We start from the raw sequence: 24,257 nt of genomic DNA, 5'->3' as shown, positions 1-24,257 counted from the left end.
GTATTTTGCAAAAGGAATCATACCTGCTGTTCTGAACAATATTTATCCCTTAAAAAAAACATCAAAAAAAATGTTATTCAGCCATCCTCAGCAAGTGGCTGTGTATGGGATCTTGCTATGCATTCCGAGGGTGCTGCATGTACACCGTTCCAGTGGATGTGAAAGGCCCGTCCTTCCCAATTGGCTTTCTACCCAAGCATTAGTGACACTTACAGCAGCTCAGGGCTTCCTCTTGGCGACCATCTGTTTAAGACAAACCTCACTCTCTGCCGCTACAATAGGTACTTCACTCTCAAGGTGGTAATTGATGAGGTGTGTGATGTTTTCAAAGAGTAAATCCTTGGTCCGCACCTGGAAGGAAGCAAGAGTCAGAGCCACAATAGAGAAGGTGGGGCTTGGGGGCATGCAGTGGGGACGGAGTAGGGGGGGTGGGGGGGGGGGGGGCGGTGGGCATTGGGGAGGGAGCAGGGTGGTGCAGCAAGAGGGTGGGGCTGATATGGGGGAACAAGAGGCACCCGGAATGGGAAGCTCTTCTTTCTGGCTGCATCTGGAGATCAACAAAACGAGATATTCGACCACAGAAGCATATCTGCCTAAAGCCCTCCTAGCCCCCACCCTCAGGAACATGATAGCAGCAGACAATGCACAGGCACTAGGAAGAGGACCATTGTGAACCCACAGCTACCGCCGGTACCAGAGCCCTAACGCCAGCTCACCACTCCTTCTGGGTCCACCAAGAGAAGGTGCTTGGCCTGGCCATTGTGCATTCCAGTCAGAACGTACTGTCCACGGTTCGTCATGCTCTCCCGAACCAGGAAGTCTCCATCCAACACCAGGAGCTTCTCAGCCACTTTCCGACTAATCTTCCCATGATACCAGGACTCCCGCTTTAACTGTTCCTCCTCCATGGCTCTGGCTGAGCTGGGGTTTAAGCACGACATTCTTGTTCCTTTACATTTGCTGGATTTGACATTGTGCAGCTTTAAGGCGTCGTCAAATGGTCCTTCAGCAGAAAGAGACACAGCACTGACTGTCTGAAAATGCACCCCCCACCCCCCCTAGCCTTGACCCTGCAGTGGTACACCCCCACACCCTCAGCCCTGACCCTGCAGTGGTACACCCCCAGCCCTGAATCTGCAATGATATATCCCCACACCCAGTGCTGACCCTGAGACATGCAACAGCACCCTCACCAGCTCCAAACATGGAATAGTGCAGCACTCCCCTCCATATTGCAGAGCAAACATTGACTTGAAAAATAATTCCGAACAGCTGGAAAGAGAATTTTGTGCACGCTAGAGGGAGGAGAGAAAGGGAAACAGTTTGCCAGGGCTTTGAAATAGGAAGCAGATCGAACCCAATCTCTGAGTAACCGTTCCTTTTTGGATTTTTGGTAAAATAGCCTCATATTCTGATTCTGGTCGTTAGTGCTAACAGATTTCAGGTGCCTAAAGGAACCCATTCAGTCCCTGTACCTTCTTCCAGTGTTGGACTGTATGGAGAACACTTACTCATATCAAACAAGTCTTTCTCAGGACTCTCCATCCTGTCTGCCACTGCTCCATTCACGGTTATGCTTCTCTCTCTGCTGGTCCAGTCCTGCTGATCGAGAGCCTGTGTATTAACGTACATATGCTCCTCACAAGTGGATCTTCCATATGGCCGGAGATAGCCATCACTCAGCACACCTGCAATGCACAATTCCAAGGATTGCAGTCAGGGCCCAGTGCAGCAGCTATACACTGTGTACAGGTCTCAGTTGCTCAGCTTCTGTGTTGGCACAATGGGAGGTTGCTATTGATTAAGGTTATGATCACCATGAACGTCAAAGACATTGTTCAAAATCCCTTTCTTGATCAGAGTCGCTGTCTCAGGGATAAATGCATAACATGATGTAGCTCTGTGTTTCCCTCACAGTATCCCAGAATCAACTCTCACTTTGCACCTAGGATTGCGGTGAGGAGGGGGTTTAAAAAAAAATCTGTCTGTCACACCCTGCCAACAAAATAGGGACCACTCCCAACACGTGTTACTAAGTGAATTCTCCAATAGGAGAAATGGCTTCTTGGTTGAAGTGTTTGGCCAGACTGTGTTTGGCCTCAGTGGGAGAGGGAGGGAGGGGCTGGACTGTCTCTGTGAATGGGAAATCAGTGACAACATGAGATCCGCTCCCTCTGAAACATCACTCAAGTCTGAGCATGTGTCTTCACTTAGGCTACTAGGGGAAGTGGATCATGACTGACATACCTGCCACGGATTGTCCCAGATCTTGACAGTGACCAACCATGTTGTCTTCACCATGCTGATCCATCTCACTGAGCTGTAATAAAGATATCTCAATAAGGGACAGTGGTGGATTTGGCAACGATGCCCAGTGCAGGAACATTTGACAGATTCAGAATAGACTGATGTCTGTATCTATAGGTGACTGCAGGAATTCAGACTGGAAAATGTGTCACTGCATCAAGACAATGATCAGCTCAGCTTTTACATTTTTTATACAGTACATGGGCATCGTGAACAAGACTGACACATGTTCCCATCCGCAGTTGTCCTTGAGCTGGGTACTAGGGAAGGCAAATAGAAATTTGGCATTTATTGCTAAAGGAATATAGTATAAAAGTAAAGTGCTTTGCAACTATACAAGGCAGTGGTGAGACTTCATCTGGAGTACTGTGTACAGTTTGGGTCCTCCAACTTAAGGATGGATTTAATTGTATTGGAGGCCATTGAGAGATGGTTCATTCGATTAATTCCTGAGACAAAAGGCTTATTTTATGAAGACAGATTGAGTGGTTTAAGCTTATACTCACTATAATTTAGAGGAATGAGGGGAGATCTAATTGAGGTATAAAAGATGCTGAAGGGATTGACAGTGCAGAAAAAGAGCGGCTGTTTCCCGCAATCTAGAAGGAGGGATCATGGTTTTAGGATAAGGTGCAAGATTTAAAACAGAGATGGAGGAGGAATTACTTTCCTCAAAGGCGTGTGAATCTCTGCAGTTCCCTAACCCAAAGTACAATGGACACTGGGACATTTGAGTAAATTTGAGGAGGAGATTGATAGGATTTTAATGATGAACAGGTTGAAGGGTTACAGGGAGCGGGCAAGAAAGTGAACTGTGAGATCAGCCACGATAGTATTAAATGGCAGAGCAGGCTCGAGGGACTGAATTGTCTGCTCCTGATCCTAGAGGTAAAAACAATAACTGCACATGCTGGTAACCAAAGTCTGGATTAGTGGTGCTGGAAGAGCACAGCAGTTCAGGCAGCATTCAACGAGCAGCGATCCTAGTTGTTATGTAGAAGATTCCAGAAACTGAAGTTGTTTTGAATGTCATTTGCATTTCAAATTTACTTGCATCAACCCTTGGAAGAATTGCTAAAACCAGCCAGTTATGACAGGACAACCTCCAGGGATTAGGTGAGAGATGGACGATGCTGGTTGTAATATCTCCCCAGGCCAACTCTCTAACTGTCAGAACCTCGTGAGCAGTCTGTACTAACTCAACAGAGAAGGAAACATGATACAAAACGAGAATGATGTAACTTTGGGCTTTGGGCATGAAGCCTGTCACATGCAAAATGGAGACAGACCTTTTTTTAAAATCAGGAAGGGAATCAAAGGTTATGAGGAAAAAGGCAGGAAACGAGTTCAGGATGAACAAAATCAACTAAGATCTCATTCAATGGCACTGCAGACTCAGTGGGCTGAATGGTCAACCCCTGCTGCTACATCTTACGCTCTGCAAAGTAGATGATCAGGAGAGGACACTGACCTGCACAGTACCAGCTGGGCAAGGGGGCTGTGCCTGAATATTCGTCTGTCTGCTCCTGATGTCCACAACCCCTCCCAGAGGTGGCTGTTTTCCTGGAATACTGTTATAGTAATTATGTTCTGACATCTCCTCCTCCTCTTCCTCCTCACCCCAGGCAGACTCCTCACTGCCATTCATCCTGCATCCATCCAGCGGAGAAATACATATTACAATCAAAGCAGTAGGTAGTCAGTCAAATCTTTGATCATTTGCAAAACTAGAGGGCATAGGTTAAAGGTGAGAGGGAAAAGTTTTAAAACGGACCTAAAGGTCAACTTTTTCACACAGAGGGTGGTGCGTGTATGAATAAGCTACCAGAGGAAGTGGTGGAGGTGGGTACAATTACTACATTTAAAAGGCATCTAGAATGGGTATATGAATACAAAAGATTTAGAGGGAATATGGGCTAATTGCTGGCAAGTGGGACCAGGTCACATTGGGATGTCTGGTTGCATGGATGAGTTGGACTGAAGGATCTGTTTCCGTGCTGTATAACTATGTGTCAGGACTCCTGCTCTTGTTAAGGTATATTAATTTACAGTTAACTCAAACTGGGAGCGCAAGTCAACTAGGAGGAGGTTAGTGATAGACTTGAAAAAGGACACAGACAACTGGAGGAATAGGCAAACAAGTGGCAGATGAAACAGAGAAATATGAAGTCATTCATTTTCTTAGGAAGATCATGGAGAGATAATGCAAACCATAAGAGCTTAATTCGAAAGGAACAGAGGGACTTCGGGGCAGAGATTATTGAAGGTGGCCGTATAGATTGACAGAATGGTTCATAAAGCAAACAATAGCCACAGCTTTATCAATGTGGACATTGAGTGAATGAACCAAACGGTGATGTAAAAAAGGCTCACTCATTCAGCCACAGTTAGAGGATTATGTCTGGGTCTGGGCACCAAACCTTAGGAATCACACTAAGATATTGGAGAGAGTGCAGACAAGATTTGCAATACCAGTTAAAATGAGAGTCAGCCCCTTCAGGAGAGGGAGGAGGACCCCACAGCCCAGTGAGAGTCAGCACCTTTAGGAGGGAAGGCAGGAAGTGTGACAGGCCTAGCAACTACAAGTGTGATGAGGTTCATTTTATTTGATTTCCCCAAAGAGATTGAAGAACTCACAATGGCACCATTTTGTTTCACACAGACTCGGTTCTCTTACCTGTCAAGAGGAGCAACCACTTTCGGGGGACTGTGCAAATACTGTTTGAACCTCAGTTCAAAGGCCTGTCCAATTGTGCTGATGACAGTCTGTGCTAACCCCTCACAACACTCCAGGATATGACAGGCTGTAGAATGTTAACAGGAGACTTCATTACCGAGTGTGGTAGCTCATTGAATGCCCGCAATTACAACACAATCCCAAGACCATTTCCTGGCCAATTTCCCTAATTTGATCTACAACAAACTACATGCGACAATATATTGATTTGAAATGGAGAAATGGTCAGTTGCAGTCTTCCTGTTTCTAGTCAATTCATCCAAATGTCACTTCATAATCCCAAAATCAACTCTGCAACCCTGCCCCTCCCACAAACTCCCAATCCCTCTCCCAACTCTGACAGCAACCCACCTGACCTTCCCCTGACCCCAACCTCAGATAGACTTGGATTTAAAGAGACTACAGCCATATTTTAATGTCAAGTCTATTTGTCTCACGCTGTTCAGTGGTTTGAGTGCTAGAGATGACTCTGAGAAATTATTTCACATGAAACAACTTAAGTATCTTCAGATCAGAGTGTTTACCCATTTACACTCCTGGAATGCTCTTTCTTTTCTTAATTTTTTTTATTATTCCTTCACAGGATGTGGGTGTCACTGGCTGGGCCAGCATTTATTGCCCGTCCCTAGTTGCCCCTTGAGAAGGTGGAGGTGAGCTGCCTTCTTTAAACTGTTGCAGTCCAGAAGCTCTAGGTGGACCCACAATGCCCTTAGGGAAGGTATTCCAGAACTTTGACCATAGAACATGAAGGAACAGCAATATATTTCCAAGTCAGGACAGTCAGTGGCTTGGAAGGGAACTTGCAGGAGGTGTTGTTCCTACGTATCTGTTGCCCTTGACCTTCTAGATGAGAATAGTTTGGAAGATGCTGTCTGAGGATCTTTGGAGAGTTTCTGCAGTGCATCTTATAGATAATACCCACTGCAGCTACTGACCATCAGGAGTGGAAGGAGCGGATGTTTGTGGATGTGGTGCTAATCAAGTGGTTACTTTGTCCTGGATGGTGCCAGGCTTCTTGTGTGATGTTGGAGCTGCAAGGGGGGAGTATTCCATAACACTCCTGACTTGTGCCTTGTAGACGGTGGACAGACTTTGGAGAGTCAGGGGATGAGTTACCTGCAGAGAGTTCTAAGTTACATGGCTAGTCTAGGTCATTTTCTGATCAATGGTGTGGATAGTGGTGGACTCAGTGATAGTAACACTGTGAAATATTAAGGGCCGATATTGGATTCTGTCTTGTTGGAGATGGTCATTACCTGGTATTTGTGCAACGTGAATGTTATTTACCTCTTATCAGCCCTGGATACTGTCCAGGTCTTGCTGCATTTTGATGTAGAGTGCTTCAGAATTTGACGAGTCACAAACAACGCTGAACATTGAGATAGGTTGATTGATAGTATCATAACCAAATGAAGAGAAAATCACATTTTTGAGAAAGCTTTGTTCACTCAAACAAAGTCTTCCTCCTGTTTCAGCTGCTGTGGCCATTTACCTACATTGGCTCCTGGTCCTGCAACATTTAAACCTCCCATCCCATTTCCAAATGCCTCACAGCACCAGGGACCCAGTTCAATTCCCACCTCAGGCGACTGTCTGGATGGAGTTTGCACATTCTGCATGGGTTTCCTCCGGGTGCTCCAATTTCCTCCCACAGTCCAAAAATATGCAGGTTCGGTGAATTGGCCATGCTAAATTGCCCGTAGTGTTAGGTGCATTAGTCAGAGGTAAATATAGGGTAGGGGAATGGGTCTGGGTGGGCTACTCTTCAGAGGGTGGGTGTGGACTTGTTTGGTCGATGGGCCTGTTTCCATACTGTAGGGATCTAATCTAATCACACAACCATCCCAAGACAATTGGTGCATCTCCTGCTCTGGCTTCTGGCATTTCCCCAAGTTTAATTGGTCTGCTATTGGTGACCATACCTTCAGCTACTTGACTAGAAACCTCTGGCATTTCTTTTTAAGATGTTCCTTAAAAACCATCTGTACCTAAACTATGAGTAAGTGTCAATCAAGCTGCTTGAGTGGCTTAGTTTTAAATTTTATTTGATAATACTCCAGTGAAGAAAGGCCCCATCTGTAGTTGCAAATACTCACCTCTCTGATTTACAGGGTCTTTCGCTACGTAGGCAACATAATCAGCAGTGTCCTGTAGAAGACATGAATTATTTACCGCTTTCTAATAACACTTCACATTAAGGAGTAACATCAGCCTGTCTGTGCATTTCAGGGACTGGGATGATGGGAGAATATGCTGAACCACATCCTGAATCTGAACAGGAGAGATTCAGTCGCTCTCTCAGATATCAGAATTCCTCTCTGGTATTTTGATATAGGAACAAACCTACTTAAAATTACACATTAATGAACAAATACTGGCATTAAAATAGTCATCTGAGGAATTTAAAACTGCAGGTTAAGGTTTCCTGAAATCATGTTTATAGAATTGGTAATCTGGATACAAGGGATCAGGAGACCCTGTTCATAATGTGCCCTTTCTTCAGCCAGTGATCTGAGAGTTGGTCAACTAATTCAGAAAACCTGATCATCAAATCAGTCTGTTAGGATTGCTGCTCCTGAGTAAAAGTCATTACATGGTGCTCATCTGGATCTTGCAGTTGAATCCTCACAATGATCAACTAAGCTGTAATCAATCACTGCCTTCAACTGAAGGAGGGAGTCACCAAACACAAATACTGAACACTGTCTGCATCACAAAGTAAAGATAGACCCACTGACAAAAACCCAGCAACTAGTCACTGAGCAGTTCCTCCACACCCAGTGATCCTCAGAGCTGCCCAGTGGGGCAATTTAGAAAGGAGCTGTGGTGACAGTGATGTTGTCAGGTCAGGAACTCCTTACTGTGTCCCCACCAGAAGCGAAGGAGATGGACTGTATGTGATGGTTCGCGATGATCTGGGAACAAAACACAAAACATTTCACTCATACTCTCAGCCCCAGGCAGAGAACAACAACAGTAACCCTCACTCCACAAGTCCCAGGGCCCACAGACACCAGCATAAACTGCACACTTGAGGGGAATTGTTTATGTTGTTCTCTCCTTTGTCAAAACTCCAGGACCTAACACAATATCCTGCCATCCCATATCCTGACACTGCCCTGACTGTGGGGGTCTGTAGGTGGGTGTGGCTATGCACATGTTGGGTGGAGAGGTTTGGGGATAAGAGAGAGGAAGAGGAGGAGGAGAGTGTGGGCTTGCTGCTGAGTGATTCCCCGATCTCTGGGTAGTATCAGCCTCATGCTTACACCCCCATCCTGTTATCCCCTGTTCACCCTCCCTCCATTCCACATTTAACCCCACTCCTTGTCCCCAGTTTATCCACCACCCCCCCCCCCCCCCGACCACACCCAATGTGTGGGTACCTGTCGGGTGGTGGGCAGTGCCAGGTTTAACCCTTCAATGGAGATGTTGATGGTGATGTTCATCCCAGCAAACCGCAGGTTACTTCTCCCAAGGATGGATTGCAGGGATTGGTTCGAAGGCTAAAGGAGGTTAAGGTGCAAAGCAAACAGACACAGAATAGACATCAACAAGAACTAAACGGTCAGCAGTTGGTGAGTCTCAGTCCCGAACCCGCAACCAGACCAGCAGGGCCTGTGAAACCTGTCCCCCAGGGAAAGTGAGTGTGTGTGCACGCGCACACGTCCAATGGGATCAGAGCCAGGGTTTCGGATTTGCTGTGTGGGGTTTCAGAGGGAGACTGCCTCACTTGAAGCAATGGGAATTGTGGACTTGTAATGTCCAAGGAGGCACAGGGCTGTGGGCGGCTAGCAGGTGGAATGAGACACTTGGCTTTGCAAGGACATTGAACCGATGGTGGCAGGGCAGGGGCAGCTCAGTCTGAGATAAGTAAATCAGTCACAATCCAAGCTCAGCCTGTCATTGTTCATACCTTCCTTTTCCAAGTCCCTTTCACTCCTGGAACTGTTTCGTGCAGCCGATTAATGGCTTCCCTGCAAAATGAGGTTAACTTGGTGAGAGAAGATTCAGTTTAGAATAACAGGCACTGCCCATCTCTGGGTATATAGAGGCCCGTCTTTACCTGTACCAAACACCTTCCATTAACCCAGTGCATCCCAAAGCTCTTTACAGTGAATAACATTTCTAAAGCACAGGCCAAATTGGACCTCATCTAACCAATTGGCACACAAAGAGATCACGGGGTTCTGTCTGCATTGCATTGGGAACTTCAGGCTATACCACAGTCAGAAGCAGCAGTTTTTTAGCCCTTTTTACATACTTTCTAACAGTGACTTTCCCCACAGCAAAACTACTGGCAGCAGTTGCCTCAGGGAAATCGAAGTTATCACATGGTCCAGGAGGCTGAGTGAGCATCTCAGGATGACCATCATCATTGTTGCCCCAGGTATTTACAGATGGAAGTATTGAATATATAAGAATTTTTTTGAATTTTTTTTAAGAATTAGGAGAAAGGTATAGAGGGGACGTCAGAGGAAGGTTCTTAATGCAGAGAGTTGTGAATGCATGGAATGCGTTGCCAGTGGTGGTGGTGGAAGCAGAGTCATTGGGGCCATTTAAGCGACTGCTGGACACGCATATGGAGAGGAGTGAGTTGAGGGGTGTGTAGGTTAAGTTGCTATATTTTACATTAGGATTAAACCTCGACACAACATTGTGGGCCTAAGGGCCTGTTCTGTTCTGTACTTTTCTATGTTCTAAAACAATTTCAGCTGCATTGAGAAGCTGCTTCACATTCTATGTTAATTTCAGATGTGGAAAATTATGTTTCAATTTGTTCTTTACTAAGAACATATTGGGTACAATTTTACAACAAGGAGTTCCAATTTTCCAATCAAGAATTTGAGAGATAATTTTATTCATTGTTTGTGGCCCTGTGCTGACGTTCTCAGAACAAGCTGGCTCTTTAAGAAACATCATCAATATTAGATTAGCACTGCAGTCAGCTCTCACTTTGCCCTATCGATTGGTGCTGCTATTTCTACCCCACTCATCACTGCACTGATTATGGTGCTGATCACTGCAGAGGAACTGTTCACATCAATATAAAATTATCAATCCCATTCTACAAGCCCCTGTGCAAGGAGATCCAAACTACAATCACTTACAACACATTGTTCAGGGGGCAAGGCAGAGAAACAGATACAGACTCCAAAAGGAAGGAAGTGAGAGAAAAACGGAGGGGGAGAAAGGGAGATAAGGAGGGGTACCATAAAAAGGAGAATCCATAACCTCTCAATCTGGATGTCATGTTGGGAAGGTGTCAATGTTTGTGGGACTGATTCCCAAAGAGAAAGCAGTCTAATCAAATAAGCAAGCGCTACCTTTGAGAAACACCATGTTTGAGAGTGAAACTGAATATTGATTGCATTTACATTTCAACTCCTTTGGTATCTAATCATCTTTACTTCAGTAGCATCAATGACCATAACTAGATTAGATTAGATTACTTACAGTGTGGAAACAGGCCCTTCGGCCCAAAAGGTCCACACTGCCCCGCCGAAGCGCAACCCACCCATACCCCTACATCTACCCCTTACCTACACTATGGGCAATTTAGGATGGTCAATTCACCTAACTTGCACATTTTTTGGACTGTGGGAGGAAACCGGAGCACCCGGAGGAAACCCACGCAGACACGGGGAGAATGTGCAAACTCCACACAGTCAGTCGCCTGAGGCGGGAATTGAACCCGGGTCTCTGGCGCTGTGAGGCAGCAGTGCTAACCACTGTGCCACCGTGCCACCTGTTCAATCCTAGATTCAATCCTATAGAGATTCTGTCAATAATATACAACACCATCTTACCTTGTGACCTGTGTTCTCGTGTTGAAGTCAAGGGATCTCATTGATTTGACCACTTCAATACACCCCATATACTGTAACAGGAAGATACAGGGTCAAACATAAATACACCGGAGATCAATCTTCAAATTTCATTTTATAAGTAGACCACTCAGCCCATTGTGCTTGTGCCAGCTCTTTGAAAGAGGTCTCCAATGAGGCCCACTTCCCTGCTCATTCAAATGCCTTTTTGAAAGTTCCTATTGAATCTGTTTCTACTGCCATGTTAGAAAGTCACAGAGATCCTCAGCACAGTAAAAAGGCCTTTGGGCCCATCAAGTCCATACCAATCAGAAACAGCTACCTAACTATTCTAACCCCATTTTCCAGCACTTGACCAAAAGCACTGCCTGCCTGGATATCAGAGGTGCACATCTAAATCCTTGTTCAATGTTGTAAAGGTTTCCGACTCTCCCAACCTTACAGTCAGAGAGTTCCAGATTCCCACCAGCCTCTGGGGGAAAACATTTTTCCACACAATTCCTCCAAACCTCCAATCCCTTCCCTTAAATCTCAGTCATTGACCCCTGCATTGAGGAGAAACATTTATTTTGTTTACTCTATCCATGCTCCTCAATTTTGTTTAATTTTAATTCTGTCATAGGATATGGGTGTTGCCCTTGAAAAGGTGGTGGTGAGCTGCCTTCTTGAACTGCTGCAACTCCTCAGGAGCAGGAGATGGCTTAGTGGCATCATCACAGGACTGTTAACCCAGAGATCCAAGTTCGGTCCAGATTTTTAAAAAAAACTAGAATTGTAGGACTAACTTGAGGGGCCAAATTGACTACTCACTCTAAATACTTACATTCATACATTCTGAAAGTTCAGTTCAAGATCCTTCCTTTGTACTCAAACCCACTTTTCTCTCCACGTTTTTGACAGAAATGTCTTCTCCCTGTATTCACACAGAACAGCCCTTTCCATACAGGAACAAATAGCCAGGGTTCCTGCCTAGTCACTGAAGGGTCTGTGGAAGGGTCACTCAATCCAAAATATTAACTGTTTTCTCTGCACAGTTAAGGCTGAGGGTGACCTTTATAGAGGTTTATAAATTCATGATGTCATGGATAGGATAAATAGACAAGGTCTTTTGCCTGGGTTGGGGGGAGTCCAGAACTATAGGGCATAGGTTTAAGGAGAGAGGGGAAAGATATAAAAAGGACTTAAGGGACATCTTTTCTATGCAGAGGGTGGTATGTGTATGGAATGAGCTGCCAGAGGAAGTGGTGGAGGCTGGTACAATTGCAACATTTAAAAAGGGAACTGGATGGGTACATGGTATAGGAAGGGTTTAGAGGGATATGAGCTAAATCCTAGCAAATAGGACTAGATTAATTTAGGATATCTGGTTGGTATGGACGAGTTGGACCGAAGGGTCTATTTCCGTGTGCATGTGTATGACTATGCTGCCAAATCTGCCGAGTGTAGTGACTGCTGGAGGGGATTGGGTTAACGGGTCTTCAGAAGAGAAAATCTTTAAGAAGCATGTCCACACACAGACAAATTTAATCAGGTTTAGAACCCAAGAAAATACATTTCGTACTGAGGGCTGTGTCTGAGAGATGCATGTGTTCATACAGAGAAGAGCTGGCGGTATTTCCCTAGAGGCTGCTCAGATACTATGGGCTGGAGGAGGGATTGCATATAGGAATTCACAGCTGCTCAAATTACATTTTGGTCTCTTAAGTAGCTCATCACAGCTCATACTGCATTAAACGAGGAGGCAAGGTCAGACAGGGCACCAATAATGCCAGGAAAGGATAAAATGCTGAATCATTTTAGATTCTGCCCACTGTGTCTCTCTCACAAACCAATATACAAGAGAATGATCTCACTCTCAGAAGAAACCAATGTAGAATGGGAACTCTCACTGACCCAACAACACGTCTAAAGGAGGGGAAAATGGGGTGACCTAGATTGAGGCTGATATTAATGCACTGCAACAAGAAACAGAGAGAATGGCAGAACTGGTAATAGTGACAGATGGAACTTAATACATAAAAGTAAGAGGTAATATCTTTTGAAAGAAGGGATAAGGAGCGGAAATATATACAGTTAATGGCACAGTTCTAAAGTATGTACAGAGACAGAGACCTGAGCTTCACATGCACAGATCACAAAAGATGACAGGTACATCAAGAGAGAAATTTAATAAACAAATAGGATCCCGGACTTCATAAATCAAGGCACTGAGAACAAAAACAGCAAGTGATGCTAAGTCTTTGTAAAATTCTGGTCAGGCCACAGCTAGAGAATGGTGTTTAGCCCTGGACGCCATCCTTTAGGAAGGATGTGAGGGTCCTTGGGAAGAGGAGATTTGTCAGAATGGTCCTGGGGTGGGGATTCAGTTGTAACACTAGAATAGAAAGACTATTGTGTTCTCCTCAGAGAAGGAGGGAGATTTGCTGATGATGGACCAGATTCAGCCAGATTTAGATAAAGTAGAGAAAAAAAAAGCAGTTCCTATTGGCCGATAGTACAAGGAGCAGGGACCCCTGGTTAAGGTTTTGTTACCCCAGGTGCTGGAGTGAAGCTTCCTCTCCCTTTCTCTGCTAGGCCTCGAAAGGCAAACATTCCATTGGCTTTTTCAATTATTTACAGAATCTCACTATTCCACTTTAATGATTAATCGGTGTGCATGGATCCCCAAATCTCTGAACTTCCACGGTTTCTAAACTTTACTGGATTTAAATAATTCTGGGATCTTGCCCCCTTTTTTGGTTCCATGAGCTGACATTTTCCTTTACTGAAATCTACTTGCCACAGTCTTATTCACTCACTTTATCAATGTGTCTCTGTAAATTTATATTCCTGTCAACACTACTCACTGTTCCATCAATCTCAGTGATTGGTAAACCCATTAAACAGCTGTTGATTGTGTTACTTAAGCTTAGTAATGCAGAGCCTAGTAAGAGCCCCAACACTGATCCTTATCAGACACCAGTCATTACCTTCTTTCAGGTCGAATACATACCAATGGTCACTAGCCCTGTCCTCACCATCTTAACCAGGTCGATATTTGTCTTTAATTTCACAAAGTTTAATTTGAGTCAGTGGTCTCATATGCAGAAACACATCAGAAGGAGAGGAAAGACAAACAAAGCCAGAACTCCCCAGACAACAAAAGACAGCAAGGTGAAGCAGAAAAAGGTGTCAGGTTATTAATACAACAGAGTCAGGCTAAACATAGAACACTAAAAGAGGAATTGGAAAGAAAAGAATCAAAGAGTATGAGAAGAGACCGGCTACTAACACAAAAGGAAATCGTAGAACATAGATACATTTAGAAATATACTTGAAATTAGACAGGACAAAATTAAGAGCTATCCGAACAGATGTGGTTGATTAAGGAAAGTCAGCAGAGATTTGTTAATAATATGTCGTGTCCAGTTAACTTGACTGAGCTTTGAATGATGATGATGTTAACTGCAGCTGATGGGATGTAGATAGATTTTGAAAAGATATTTGATAAAGTGACATGCAACAGATTTGTCAATAAAGTTAAAGGGCTTGGAATCAAAGGGACAAACGCAGCACGGATATGAAGGTGGCTGAATAATCGGAAACAGAGGGTAGTGGTTAACTAGGTAAAAATAGTGACTGCAGATGCTGGAAACCAGATTCTGGATTAGTGGTGCTGGAAGAGCACAGCAGTTCAGGCAGCATCCAAGTAGCTTCAACTGTTCTTTTTGGTAGCAACCTAAAATCAAAAATCATTAGCAGTTGGGGATGACAAACAGAAAATTTGAGGAGTAGGCCTTTTGGCCCTTCGAACCTGCTCCATCATCCAACAGAGTCATGGCTGATCATCCAACTCAGTACCAGGTTCCAGCTTTCCCCCATTCTATTTGATCCCTTTAGCCTAAGGACTATATCTAACTCCATGAAAATGTTCAATGTTTTTGCACCAACTATTTTCTGTGGCACAGAATTCTGCAGGCTCACCACTCTCTGGGTGAAGACATTTCTTCTCATTGGTCCTAAATGGATTATCCTGTGTCCTTAGACTGCAACCACTGGTTCTGGACACCCTGATCATTGCATTTATCCTGTCTAAACTGGTTAGCTTGTCATTTCAGAGGCTAGGTATAAGTCAACTACTAGCTGTAGGTCTGGAGTTACATGGTGAGCAGATCAGGACAGCACATACCTCTCTGTGAAAGGACTTTAGTTATAAACCCATCTTTCACAACAATTACTGATGGGATCATGGTCATCGATTGACTTATTTTCAGATTTTGTTTAAAATTCAAATTCCACAATCTGTCACAGAGGAATTTGAAATCAGATCCCAATAACATTACTTGGGTCTCTGGATTACCAATCCACAATCAATACCACTACATCATTACTTCACTAACACAGAAAGATGGTTGTGGTTGTTGGAGGTCAGTCATTTCAGCTCCAGTCTCTGTAGGAATCCCTCAGGATAGTGTTCTTGGCCCAGCCATCTTCAGCTGCTTTATCAATGACCTTCCCTCCATCATAAGGTCAGAAGTGGGGATGTTCGCCGATGATTGGACAATATTCATGAACATTCGCAGCTCCTCAAATACTGAAGCAGATTGTGTCCAAATGCAACAAGAACTGGACAAAATCTGGAAGGATCTGAAGAAGGGTCACTGGACCTAAACCGTTAACTGTTTTCACTCCACAAGTGCTGCCTGACCTACTGAGTTTTTCCAGCAATTTCAGTTTATGGACAATATCCAGGCTTGGGCTGAAAAGTAGCAAATAGTATTCATGCCATAAATGCCAGGCAAAGACTATTTATAAAAAGAGAGAATCGAACCATTGTCCCTTGACACTGCTAAATCCTCCATTACCAAAATTCTGGGGGATACATCTGACATTCAACTGGACAAGTGTCAAAATATACAGCGCTGGAAAAGCACAGACAGTCTGGCAACATCCGAGGAGCAGGAGAGTCAACTTTTCAAGCATAAACTCATCAGGAATGTGTCAGGGGTGCTGAGAGATAAATAGGAGGGGGTTGGGGCTGGGTGAAGTTGGCTAGAATTGCAATAGATGGGTGAAGGTGGAGATGATTGTGATAGGTTGGAGTGAAGAATGGAGTGGAAAGGGTGGGAAGGAAGATGGACAGGTAGGACAGTTCAAGAGGGCGGTGCCGAGTTGGAGGGTTGGATCTTGGATAAGGTGGGGGGAGGGAAGATGAGGAAACTGGTGAAATCCACATTGATTCCGTCAGTTGGAGGGTCCCAAGCCGGAAGATGAGGCCTTCTTCCTCCAGTTGTCGGGTGGCTAGGATTTGGGTTGGAAGGTCCCAACTGGACTTGCCATATAAATGCAATAGCTACAATAGCAAGTCAGAGGCTACAAGTCTTTCAGCAAATAACTGACTTTCTGACCCTTCAAAGCCTATCTATCAGCGCAGGGAGTGTGATGGAATACTCCCCACTGGCCTGGACGGGTGCAGCTCCAACAACACTCAAGAAGCTTGAGACCATGGCTTAAAAATGTGTTGCTGGAAAAGCACAGCAGGTCAGGCAGCATCAAAGGAACAGGAGAATCAACGTTTCGGGCTTATTCTTGATGATTCTCCTGCTCCTTTGATGCTGCCTGACCTGCTGTGCTTTTCCAGCAACACATTTTTAAACTCTGATCTCCAGCATCTGCAGTCCTCACTTTCTCCAAGCTTGAGACCATCCAAGATAAAGCAGCCCATTTGATTGGCACCACCCTCCCAAGTATTTACTCTCTCCACTACCAACGCTTAGTAGCAGCGGTTTGTTTTGTCTACAAGATGCACTGCAGATATTCACCAAAGTTCCCTAGACAGCAACTTTTCCAAGACACAGCCACTTCCATCTAGAAGGACAAGGGCAGCAGATACAGGGGAACCAAGCCACTCACCATCCTGACTTGAAATATATTGCAATTCCTTCACTGTCACTAGGGTTAAAATCCTGGCATTCCCTCCCTAAGGGTATTGCAGGTGTACCTACAGCACAGGCAGTTTGGGAAGGCAGTTCACCAGCACCTTCTCAAGGGCAAGCCATGTCAAAGATGGGCACTTGGTGATGGGCACTAAATGCTAGTCCAGACAATGACAGCCACAATCCATGAACATATTTTTTAAAATTGGATGTGCAAGGGACAATTTCAAAATTCCACAAAACTTGGAAATTAGATTAGATTAGATTACTTACAGTGTGGAAACAGGCCCTTCGGCCCAACAAGTCCACACCGCCCCGCCGAAGCGCAACCCACCCATACATCTACCCCTACCTAACACTATGGGTAATTTAGCATGGCCAATTCACCTGACCTGCACATCTTTGGACTGTGGGAGGAAACCGGAGCACCCGGAGGGAACCCATGCAGACACGGGGAGAACGTGCAAACTCCACACAATCAGTTGCCTGAGGCGGGAATTGAACCCGGGTCTCTGGCGCTGTGAGGCAGCAGTGCTAACCACTGTGCCACCGTGCCGCCCACAAAAATATTGTGAATGAAGAGAAGTACGGTGATAGACTCGAAGAGGACACAAGCTGGTTGGTGAAATGGACAGGGAGTTGGCAGAGATAAAATTTAACACCGAGACTCGTGAAGTAATTCAGTTTGGTCAGAAGATTAAAGAGAGACAACACAAACTGAAAAGAAACTATTCTAAAGTGGGTGCAGCAGCAGAGCGAGCTCGGGTGCAGGCAAATTACAGAGTGGCAGAACACATCGAGAAGGTGGTTAATATGGTCTATAGGATCCCGGGATTTATCAATAGTGGCTTATAGGACACAAGCAACGGATTCGTGACCTGGTGGTATTACCATTAGATTATTAATCCAGAAACTCGACTAATATTCTGAGGACCCAGAAATCCTACCATGAGAGATGTTGGAATTTGAAACCAATATTTAAAAAACTGTGAGTAAGAATCAACTGATGATCATGAAACCACTGCCAATTGTCAGAAAAACCCATCAGGATTTCTGAAGTCCTTCAGGGAAGGAAATCTGCTGTCCTCACCTGGTCTGGCCTACATATGACTCCAGACCCCCAGCAATTTGGTCGAATATCATTTGTCCTCTGAAATGGCCTAGAAAGCCATACAGTTGTACCAATTTCTACAAATTCTCAAAGAAATGAAAACAGGTGGATCACCTGGCATTGACCTTGGCACCAGAAAAGACATAGGCAGAAACAGCCCTGTCGACCCTGCAAAGTCCTACTTCCTAACATCTGGGGACTAGTGCCAAAATTGGGAGAGCTGTCTCACAGACTGGTCAAGCAACAGCCTGACATAGTTATACTCACAGAATCATATCTTACAGACAGGGTCCTGGATTCCACCATCACCATCCCTGGATATATCCTGTCCCACTGGCAGGACAGACCCAGCTGGGGGGAGGGGAGGGGTTGTTACAGTCAGGAGGGAGTTACCCTGGAATGCTCAACATTGGCTCCAGACCCCATGGTGGTCTCACTGCTTCAGGTTAAATACGGGCAAGAAAACCTCCCCCTGATTACCACGTACCATCCTCCTTCAGCTGATGAATCAGTACTCCATGTTGAGCAACACTTGGAGGAAGCATGGAGGGTGGAAAGGGCACAGAATGTATCTGGGTGGGAGATTTCACTATCCACCACCAAGAGTGGCTCTGCAGCAGCACTACTGATCGAGCTGGTCGGGTCCTAATGGCCAGAGCTGTTCAACTGGGTCTGCAGCGGGTGGTGGGGGAACATACAAGAGGGAAAAACATTCTTGACCTCATCCTTCCCAATCTGCCAGCTGTAGATGCATCTGTTCATGACAGTATTGGTGAGAATAACCATCGCAGTGTCTCTGTGGAGACAAAATCCTGTCTTCACGTTGAGAATAACCTCCATCATGTTGTGTGGTATCTTCACCACAGACATACTTCAAACAGATCAGGCAATTAAAGACTGAGCACCCATGAGGCACTGTGGGCCATCTACACCAGCAGAACTGTACTCCAGCACAATCTGTAACCTCATGGCCAGGCATATCCCCCACTTAACCATTACCATCAAGCCAGGGGATCAATGGAGAGTGCAGGAGGGTATGCCAGGGACAGCACTGGGTGCACCTGAAAATGAGATGTCATTCTGGTGAAGGAGAACTACTTGTATGTCAAACATCATAAACAGCAAGTGTTATACAGATCTAATTGATCCCACAACCAACAGATCTACTCTCTGCTAGTCCCCATAGTTCCAGAGACCCCTATGGGAGGGAACATCCTTACAAGCATCTACTCTTTCATGGGATGGGCTGAATTGCCTGTTTCTCTGCTGTACACATTCAAAATTATTGAATTAAATGCTTTCTTGACGTCCATACAAACTGCATCCAGCAACATTTACCTGAACACTCCACCTGTTGCTTCCTGCAAAACTTCAATCAAGTTTGGGAGAGACCTAACCTTTACAAACTCCCTCTTTCTCAAAACTGTAGCAGCTTCTGCCAGTGATCAACATCTCTCTCCTATATTATAGATGCTAATAACATTCTCATAAAATAATTCAATTATAGATTCTAATAGCATGACCACAGCAGATGTCAGGATCTAACGAGTCTATTACTTCCCCTTTCTCAATGATACGCCCCTGTCTGACACATTCTGACAATGACTGAGTTCCCAACAACGCAGCTGGTTTGAGACCTGCCCTGTGCCCCTGGCCTCCCCTGTGCAGGGACCCGGCTATAGTCCACCCCAGCTTGTTGTGGGCAGTGAATGGACAGGAGGCTGGGTCGGGCTTGAGAGTAGCCCCCGACCCCAGCAGCTGCATGGGGGCTGAGTGTAGCACCCAGTGCCTACTGCCCACTGCCTACTGCCCAGAGCCCACTGCCCGTGTTACTCACGCGGACGATGTAGGAGACCCCCGGGCCCAGGATCCTGGTGTCTGGGTGCAGCCAGCCTCCGGATGGTTTGTTGATGAAGCTGCCTTTGCGATTGCATTCCCCTCCGGCCAAGCGGACTCCTTCCACCCGGAGCCTCCTCCCTCCGGCCGGCAGCCGGCCCGTAGCCTGCACCGAGCAGGGAGGGGGGCACAGCGAGTCACAGGATCCCAGGACAGCGGCCAGACCAGGAGCCGGACCCCCAGCGCGGCCGGGAGGCTGATCCTTGGCTGGGCTCCTGCCTCCCAAAAACCCCGAGCCCGGAGACGCCGAGAACTTCCAGTGCGGGATCCTGGGAATGAGGGTGCAGAAGGTGGTGGGATCCTCCGGCTCTTCGGCCACAGAAGCTGCACCGAGCTGGCCGCTCATGGCCAGGCCGTGCAGAAAGCCGCTCTCCGAGCTGGTCACCGACTCACTCCGAAAGCGACCATACTTGGGCTTCATCAGCGGAGCTGTCCCTCAGTGAAAGCTCTCAGCTCTGATTGATCAGCTCCACACTCCCCAGCACAGCCGCTGATGTCATTTAGCGAATTAATCACCCATTACCCGACAGCCAAACAGGAGAGAGAGAGAGATAGACAGTCACACAGACACACAGTCAGGAGAGGGAGAGAGAGACACACACACACACAGACACACAGTCGGGAGAGGGACACACACAGACACACAGTCGGGAGAGGGAGAGAGAGAGAGACACACACACAGACACACAGTCAGGAGAGGGAGAGAGGGACACACACAGTCAGGAGAGAGAGAGACACACACACAGACACACAGTCGGGAGAGAGAGACACACACAGACGGGAGAGGGAGAGAGAGAGACACACACAGACACACAGTCGGGAGAGAGAGAGAGAGACACACACAGTCGGGAGAGGGAGAGAGAGAGACACACACAGACACACAGTCAGGAGAGGGAGAGAGAGACACACACAGACACACAGTCAGGAGAGGGAGAGAGAGAGAGAGACACACACACAGACACACAGTCGGGAGAGGGAGAGAGAGACACACACAGACACACAGTCGGGAGAGGGAGAGAGAGACACACACAGACACACAGTCAGGAGAGAGAGACACACACAGACACACAGTCAGGAGAGAGAGAGAGAGACACACACACACACACAGTCAGGAGAGATACTCTCACAGACATACACAGTCAGGAGAGGGAGAGAGAGAGAGAGACACACACAGTCAGGAGAGGGAGAGAGAAAGAGACACACACACAGTCAGGAGAGGGAGAGAGAAAGAGACACACACAGTCAGGAGAGGGAGAGAGAAAGAGAGAGAGAGACACTCATACAGACAGTCAGGAGAGAGAGAGAGAGAGAGAGACACAGTCAGGAGAGAGAGAAAACTCTCACAGACACAAACAAACAATCAGAAGAGAGAGAGGCAGTGGGTCCCAGCTCTCTCTCACACACAAACACAGTTAGAGAGAAAGAAGCAGAGACAGCAGGGTCCGGGCTCTCTCTCACACAGTTAGAGAGAGTCTGAGAACCCTCTCTCTCACAAACACACACAGCGGGACCAGAGTCTCTCTTAGACACTCAGACAGAGTCGGGAGAGAGAGAGAGGTCCAGGCTCTCTCTCTCTCTCACAATCAGGGCAGAGTCTGAGCTCTCTCTCTGACATACAAGGAGTGAGAGTCTGAGAACCCTCTCTCTCACTTTCACACACACACAATCAGGAATGCGAGAAGGAGGCGGCTGCACATGGTCTGGGCTGAACATTTCCTGCATTACTTTTCCTGTTACATGTATCAACATCTCTACCTCTGACGTTTTTTTGCTACCTTTATTTGCTCGCCCTGATTGATTTCAGAATCCTCTGTCAGTGAAACTGAGAATGCAAAACCGGGCCACCATCACTGGGTCCGTCTATCCTGTTCCCAGGAACAGATCATACTTGGAGCTTTCACTGCTAGCTGTCTGCCTGGCGAAATAAAGAGCTGCGGATGCTGGAGATCTGATAGAAAAACAGCCAGGGTGGCAGTGTCTGTGGAGAGAAACGTGTTAGCGCCATCAGTCACTGAATTAGAAACGTTAACTCTGCTTTCTTCACACAAATGTTGCCAGACCTGCTGAGTTTCTCCAGTGATTTCGGTTTTTGCAAGAGGGCATGGACAGGTTGGCGGAAAGGACAGACAAGAGGCAGATGAAAATTTAATGCAGACAAGCATGACGTAATTTACTTTTGCATAAAGTATGGAGAGAAAATACAAAATACAGGGCACAGTTTTCCAGGGGGTCAAGAGCAGTGGGAGCTGGATGGAGATGTGCAGAGATCATTCGTGTGTCAGGACGGGTTGGGAACACTATAAACAAATAATCTGGGCTTTGTTATTCGGGGCAAGGAAGTGATTTTAAACCTGTAACGGATACTGATTCAGCCTCCACCACACCGTTATATTCAGGTCTAGGCATCACACTGAAGGGAGGACATCACAACATTGGATGGAGAGGGTACAGAAAACGCCTTCAGTGTTGTGGGGCTGTTGGAAAAGCTGCGCCAGTTCACACTGCAGAAGAGAAGGTTGAGAGGTGATCAAAATTCTCAGGGATCTCGGCAGAGTAGATGGAGAGAAACTGTTCCCATTGGCCAAAGGCTCAAGAACAAGGGGGGAGAGATTTGAGGTGATTCGTAAAAGAAGCAGCTGTAACATTTTTTTATTCACTCACAGGATGTGGGTGTTGCTGGCTGAGCCCAGCATTTATTGCCCGTCCCTAGTTGCCCCCTTGAGAAGATGGGAGTGAACTGACTTCTTGAACCGCTGCAGTTCATCTGTAGGTTGACCCACAATGCCCTGAGGGAGGGAGTTCAAGGATTTTGACCCAGCCACAATGAAGGAATGGCGATATATTTCCAAGTTAGGATGGTGAGTGGTTTGGAGAGGAACGTGCAGGAGTGCTGGGAGTTCTAGTCCAGGATTCTGTTAAGGTAAACTTGCAGGTTGAGTCAGTAGTTAGGAAGTCAAATACAATGATGGCACTTATTTTGAGGGGACTTGACTGTAAAAGCAAGATGTACTTCTGAGGCTCTGGTCAGACCACATTTGGAATATCCTGTACAGTTTTGGGCCCCATATCGCAGGAAGGATGTACTGACCCTGGAGCATGTTCACAGGAGCTTCACCAGAATGGCCCCAGTAATGAAAAGCTCAACATATGAGGAATGTTTGAGGATTCTGGGTCTATACTCAAAGTTTGGAAGGATATGGGGGGATCTAATTGAAACATACAGAATACACAATGGCCCGGACAGAGTGGATGTTGGCAAGATGTTTCCATTGGTCAGAGAGACTTGGACCCAAGGGCACAGCCTTCGAGTAAAGGGAAGACCCTTTAGAACGGAGATAAGGAGAAATGTCTTCAGTCAGAGAGTGGGGAATACATGAAATTCACTGTCACAGAAGGCTGTGGAGGCCAGGTCAGTGAGTATATTTAAGACAAAGGTAGATAGATTCTTGAGTATCAAGGGGATCATGGGTTACCGGGAGAAAGTGGGAGAATGGGATTGAGAAACTTATCAGCCATCACTGAATGGTGGAACAGACCCGATGGGCTGAATGGCCTAAATTCTGCTTTTATATCTTAAGGCCTTATGTATCTGTGAGGAGAAAGTGAGGACTGAAGGTGCTAGAGATCAGAGTTGAAAAGTGTGGTGCTGAAAAAGCACAGCAGGTCAGGCAGCATCTGAGGAGCAGGAGAATCAACACTTTGAGTATAAGCCCTTCATCAGGAATGAGGGGCTGGGCCAAGGAGGCTGAGAGATAAATGGGAGAGGGTGGGGTTGGGGAAAAATAGCTGGTATTGTGATAGGTACATGAAGGTGGTGGGGGGGGGTGATGGTGATAGGTCAGAGAGGAGGGTGGAATGGATAGATGGGAAGGAAGATGGACAGGTAGGACAGTTGAAGAGGGCAGTGCTGAGTTGGAGGGTTGGATCTGGGTTAAGGTGCAGGGGGGAGGGGGGGGAAATGGGGAAACTGGTGAAATCCACATTGCTCCCATGTGGTTGGAGGGACCTGAGGCAGAAGATGTGTTCTTCCTCCAGGTGCTGGGTGGTTTGGGAGTTGCGGTGGACGAGACCCAGGACCTGCATGTCTTTGGCAGAGTGGGACGGGGAGTCAAACTGTTCAGCCACGGGGCAGTGAGGTTGGTTAGTGCATGGGTCCCAGAGATACTGCCTTTGTTCTTCTAGATAGAAGCTTTTGTGGGTTTGGATGCTGTCTAATAATCTTTGATGAATTTCTACACATGCATCTTGTAGATAGTACACAGTGTTGCAACTAAGCATTGGTCATGGAGAGAATGGGTCTGGTGCCATTCAAATGGGCTTTGTCCTCGATGGTGTCAAGATTTTTTGAGTGTTGTTAGAGCTGCACTCATTCAGGCAAGTGGGGAGTATTTTATCACACTCCTGACTTGATTTCAAGGGTCGTCACTTTCACCTCCCATCTGGAATTCAGGTCTATGTCCCTGTTT

The 24,257-nt window shown here is 46.2% G+C and overlaps 1 protein-coding gene across 4 annotated transcripts in view; it reads right to left on the bottom strand.

Moving 5' to 3' along the window:
• Positions 1 to 21,665, bottom strand: part of shc2 (SHC (Src homology 2 domain containing) transforming protein 2) — a 32,080-nt gene extending 10,415 nt beyond the window's left edge. For 2 of the 4 annotated variants that reach the window (XM_072594473.1, XM_072594474.1), the window contains exons 1-12: positions 19,733 to 21,663; positions 10,852 to 10,922; positions 8,958 to 9,018; positions 8,428 to 8,547; positions 7,906 to 7,959; positions 7,141 to 7,192; positions 4,985 to 5,111; positions 3,779 to 3,956; positions 2,248 to 2,320; positions 1,512 to 1,688; positions 717 to 1,003; positions 214 to 351 (exon numbers count right to left, since the gene is read on the bottom strand). In XM_072594473.1, the coding sequence (XP_072450574.1) occupies positions 220 to 351; positions 717 to 1,003; positions 1,512 to 1,688; positions 2,248 to 2,320; positions 3,779 to 3,956; positions 4,985 to 5,111; positions 7,141 to 7,192; positions 7,906 to 7,959; positions 8,428 to 8,547; positions 8,958 to 9,018; positions 10,852 to 10,922; positions 19,733 to 20,212 (1,812 nt within the window). In that variant the 5' untranslated portion in view covers positions 20,213 to 21,663 and the 3' untranslated portion in view covers positions 214 to 219. Of the gene's footprint in view, positions 1 to 213; positions 352 to 716; positions 1,004 to 1,511; positions 1,689 to 2,247; positions 2,321 to 3,778; positions 3,957 to 4,984; positions 5,112 to 7,140; positions 7,193 to 7,905; positions 7,960 to 8,427; positions 8,548 to 8,957; positions 9,019 to 10,851; positions 10,923 to 19,732 lie in introns of all 4 variants that reach the window. The other 2 variants (XR_011964045.1, XR_011964046.1) reach the window with 1 other exon arrangement.
• Between the last annotated feature and the right edge of the window lie 2,592 nt (positions 21,666 to 24,257).

The sequence above is a fragment of the Chiloscyllium punctatum genome, chromosome 24 (assembly GCF_047496795.1).
Source record: "Chiloscyllium punctatum isolate Juve2018m chromosome 24, sChiPun1.3, whole genome shotgun sequence".
In the NCBI taxonomy this organism is placed as follows: domain Eukaryota; kingdom Metazoa; phylum Chordata; class Chondrichthyes; order Orectolobiformes; family Hemiscylliidae; genus Chiloscyllium; species Chiloscyllium punctatum.
This window is presented reverse-complemented; position numbering and strand designations above follow the sequence as displayed.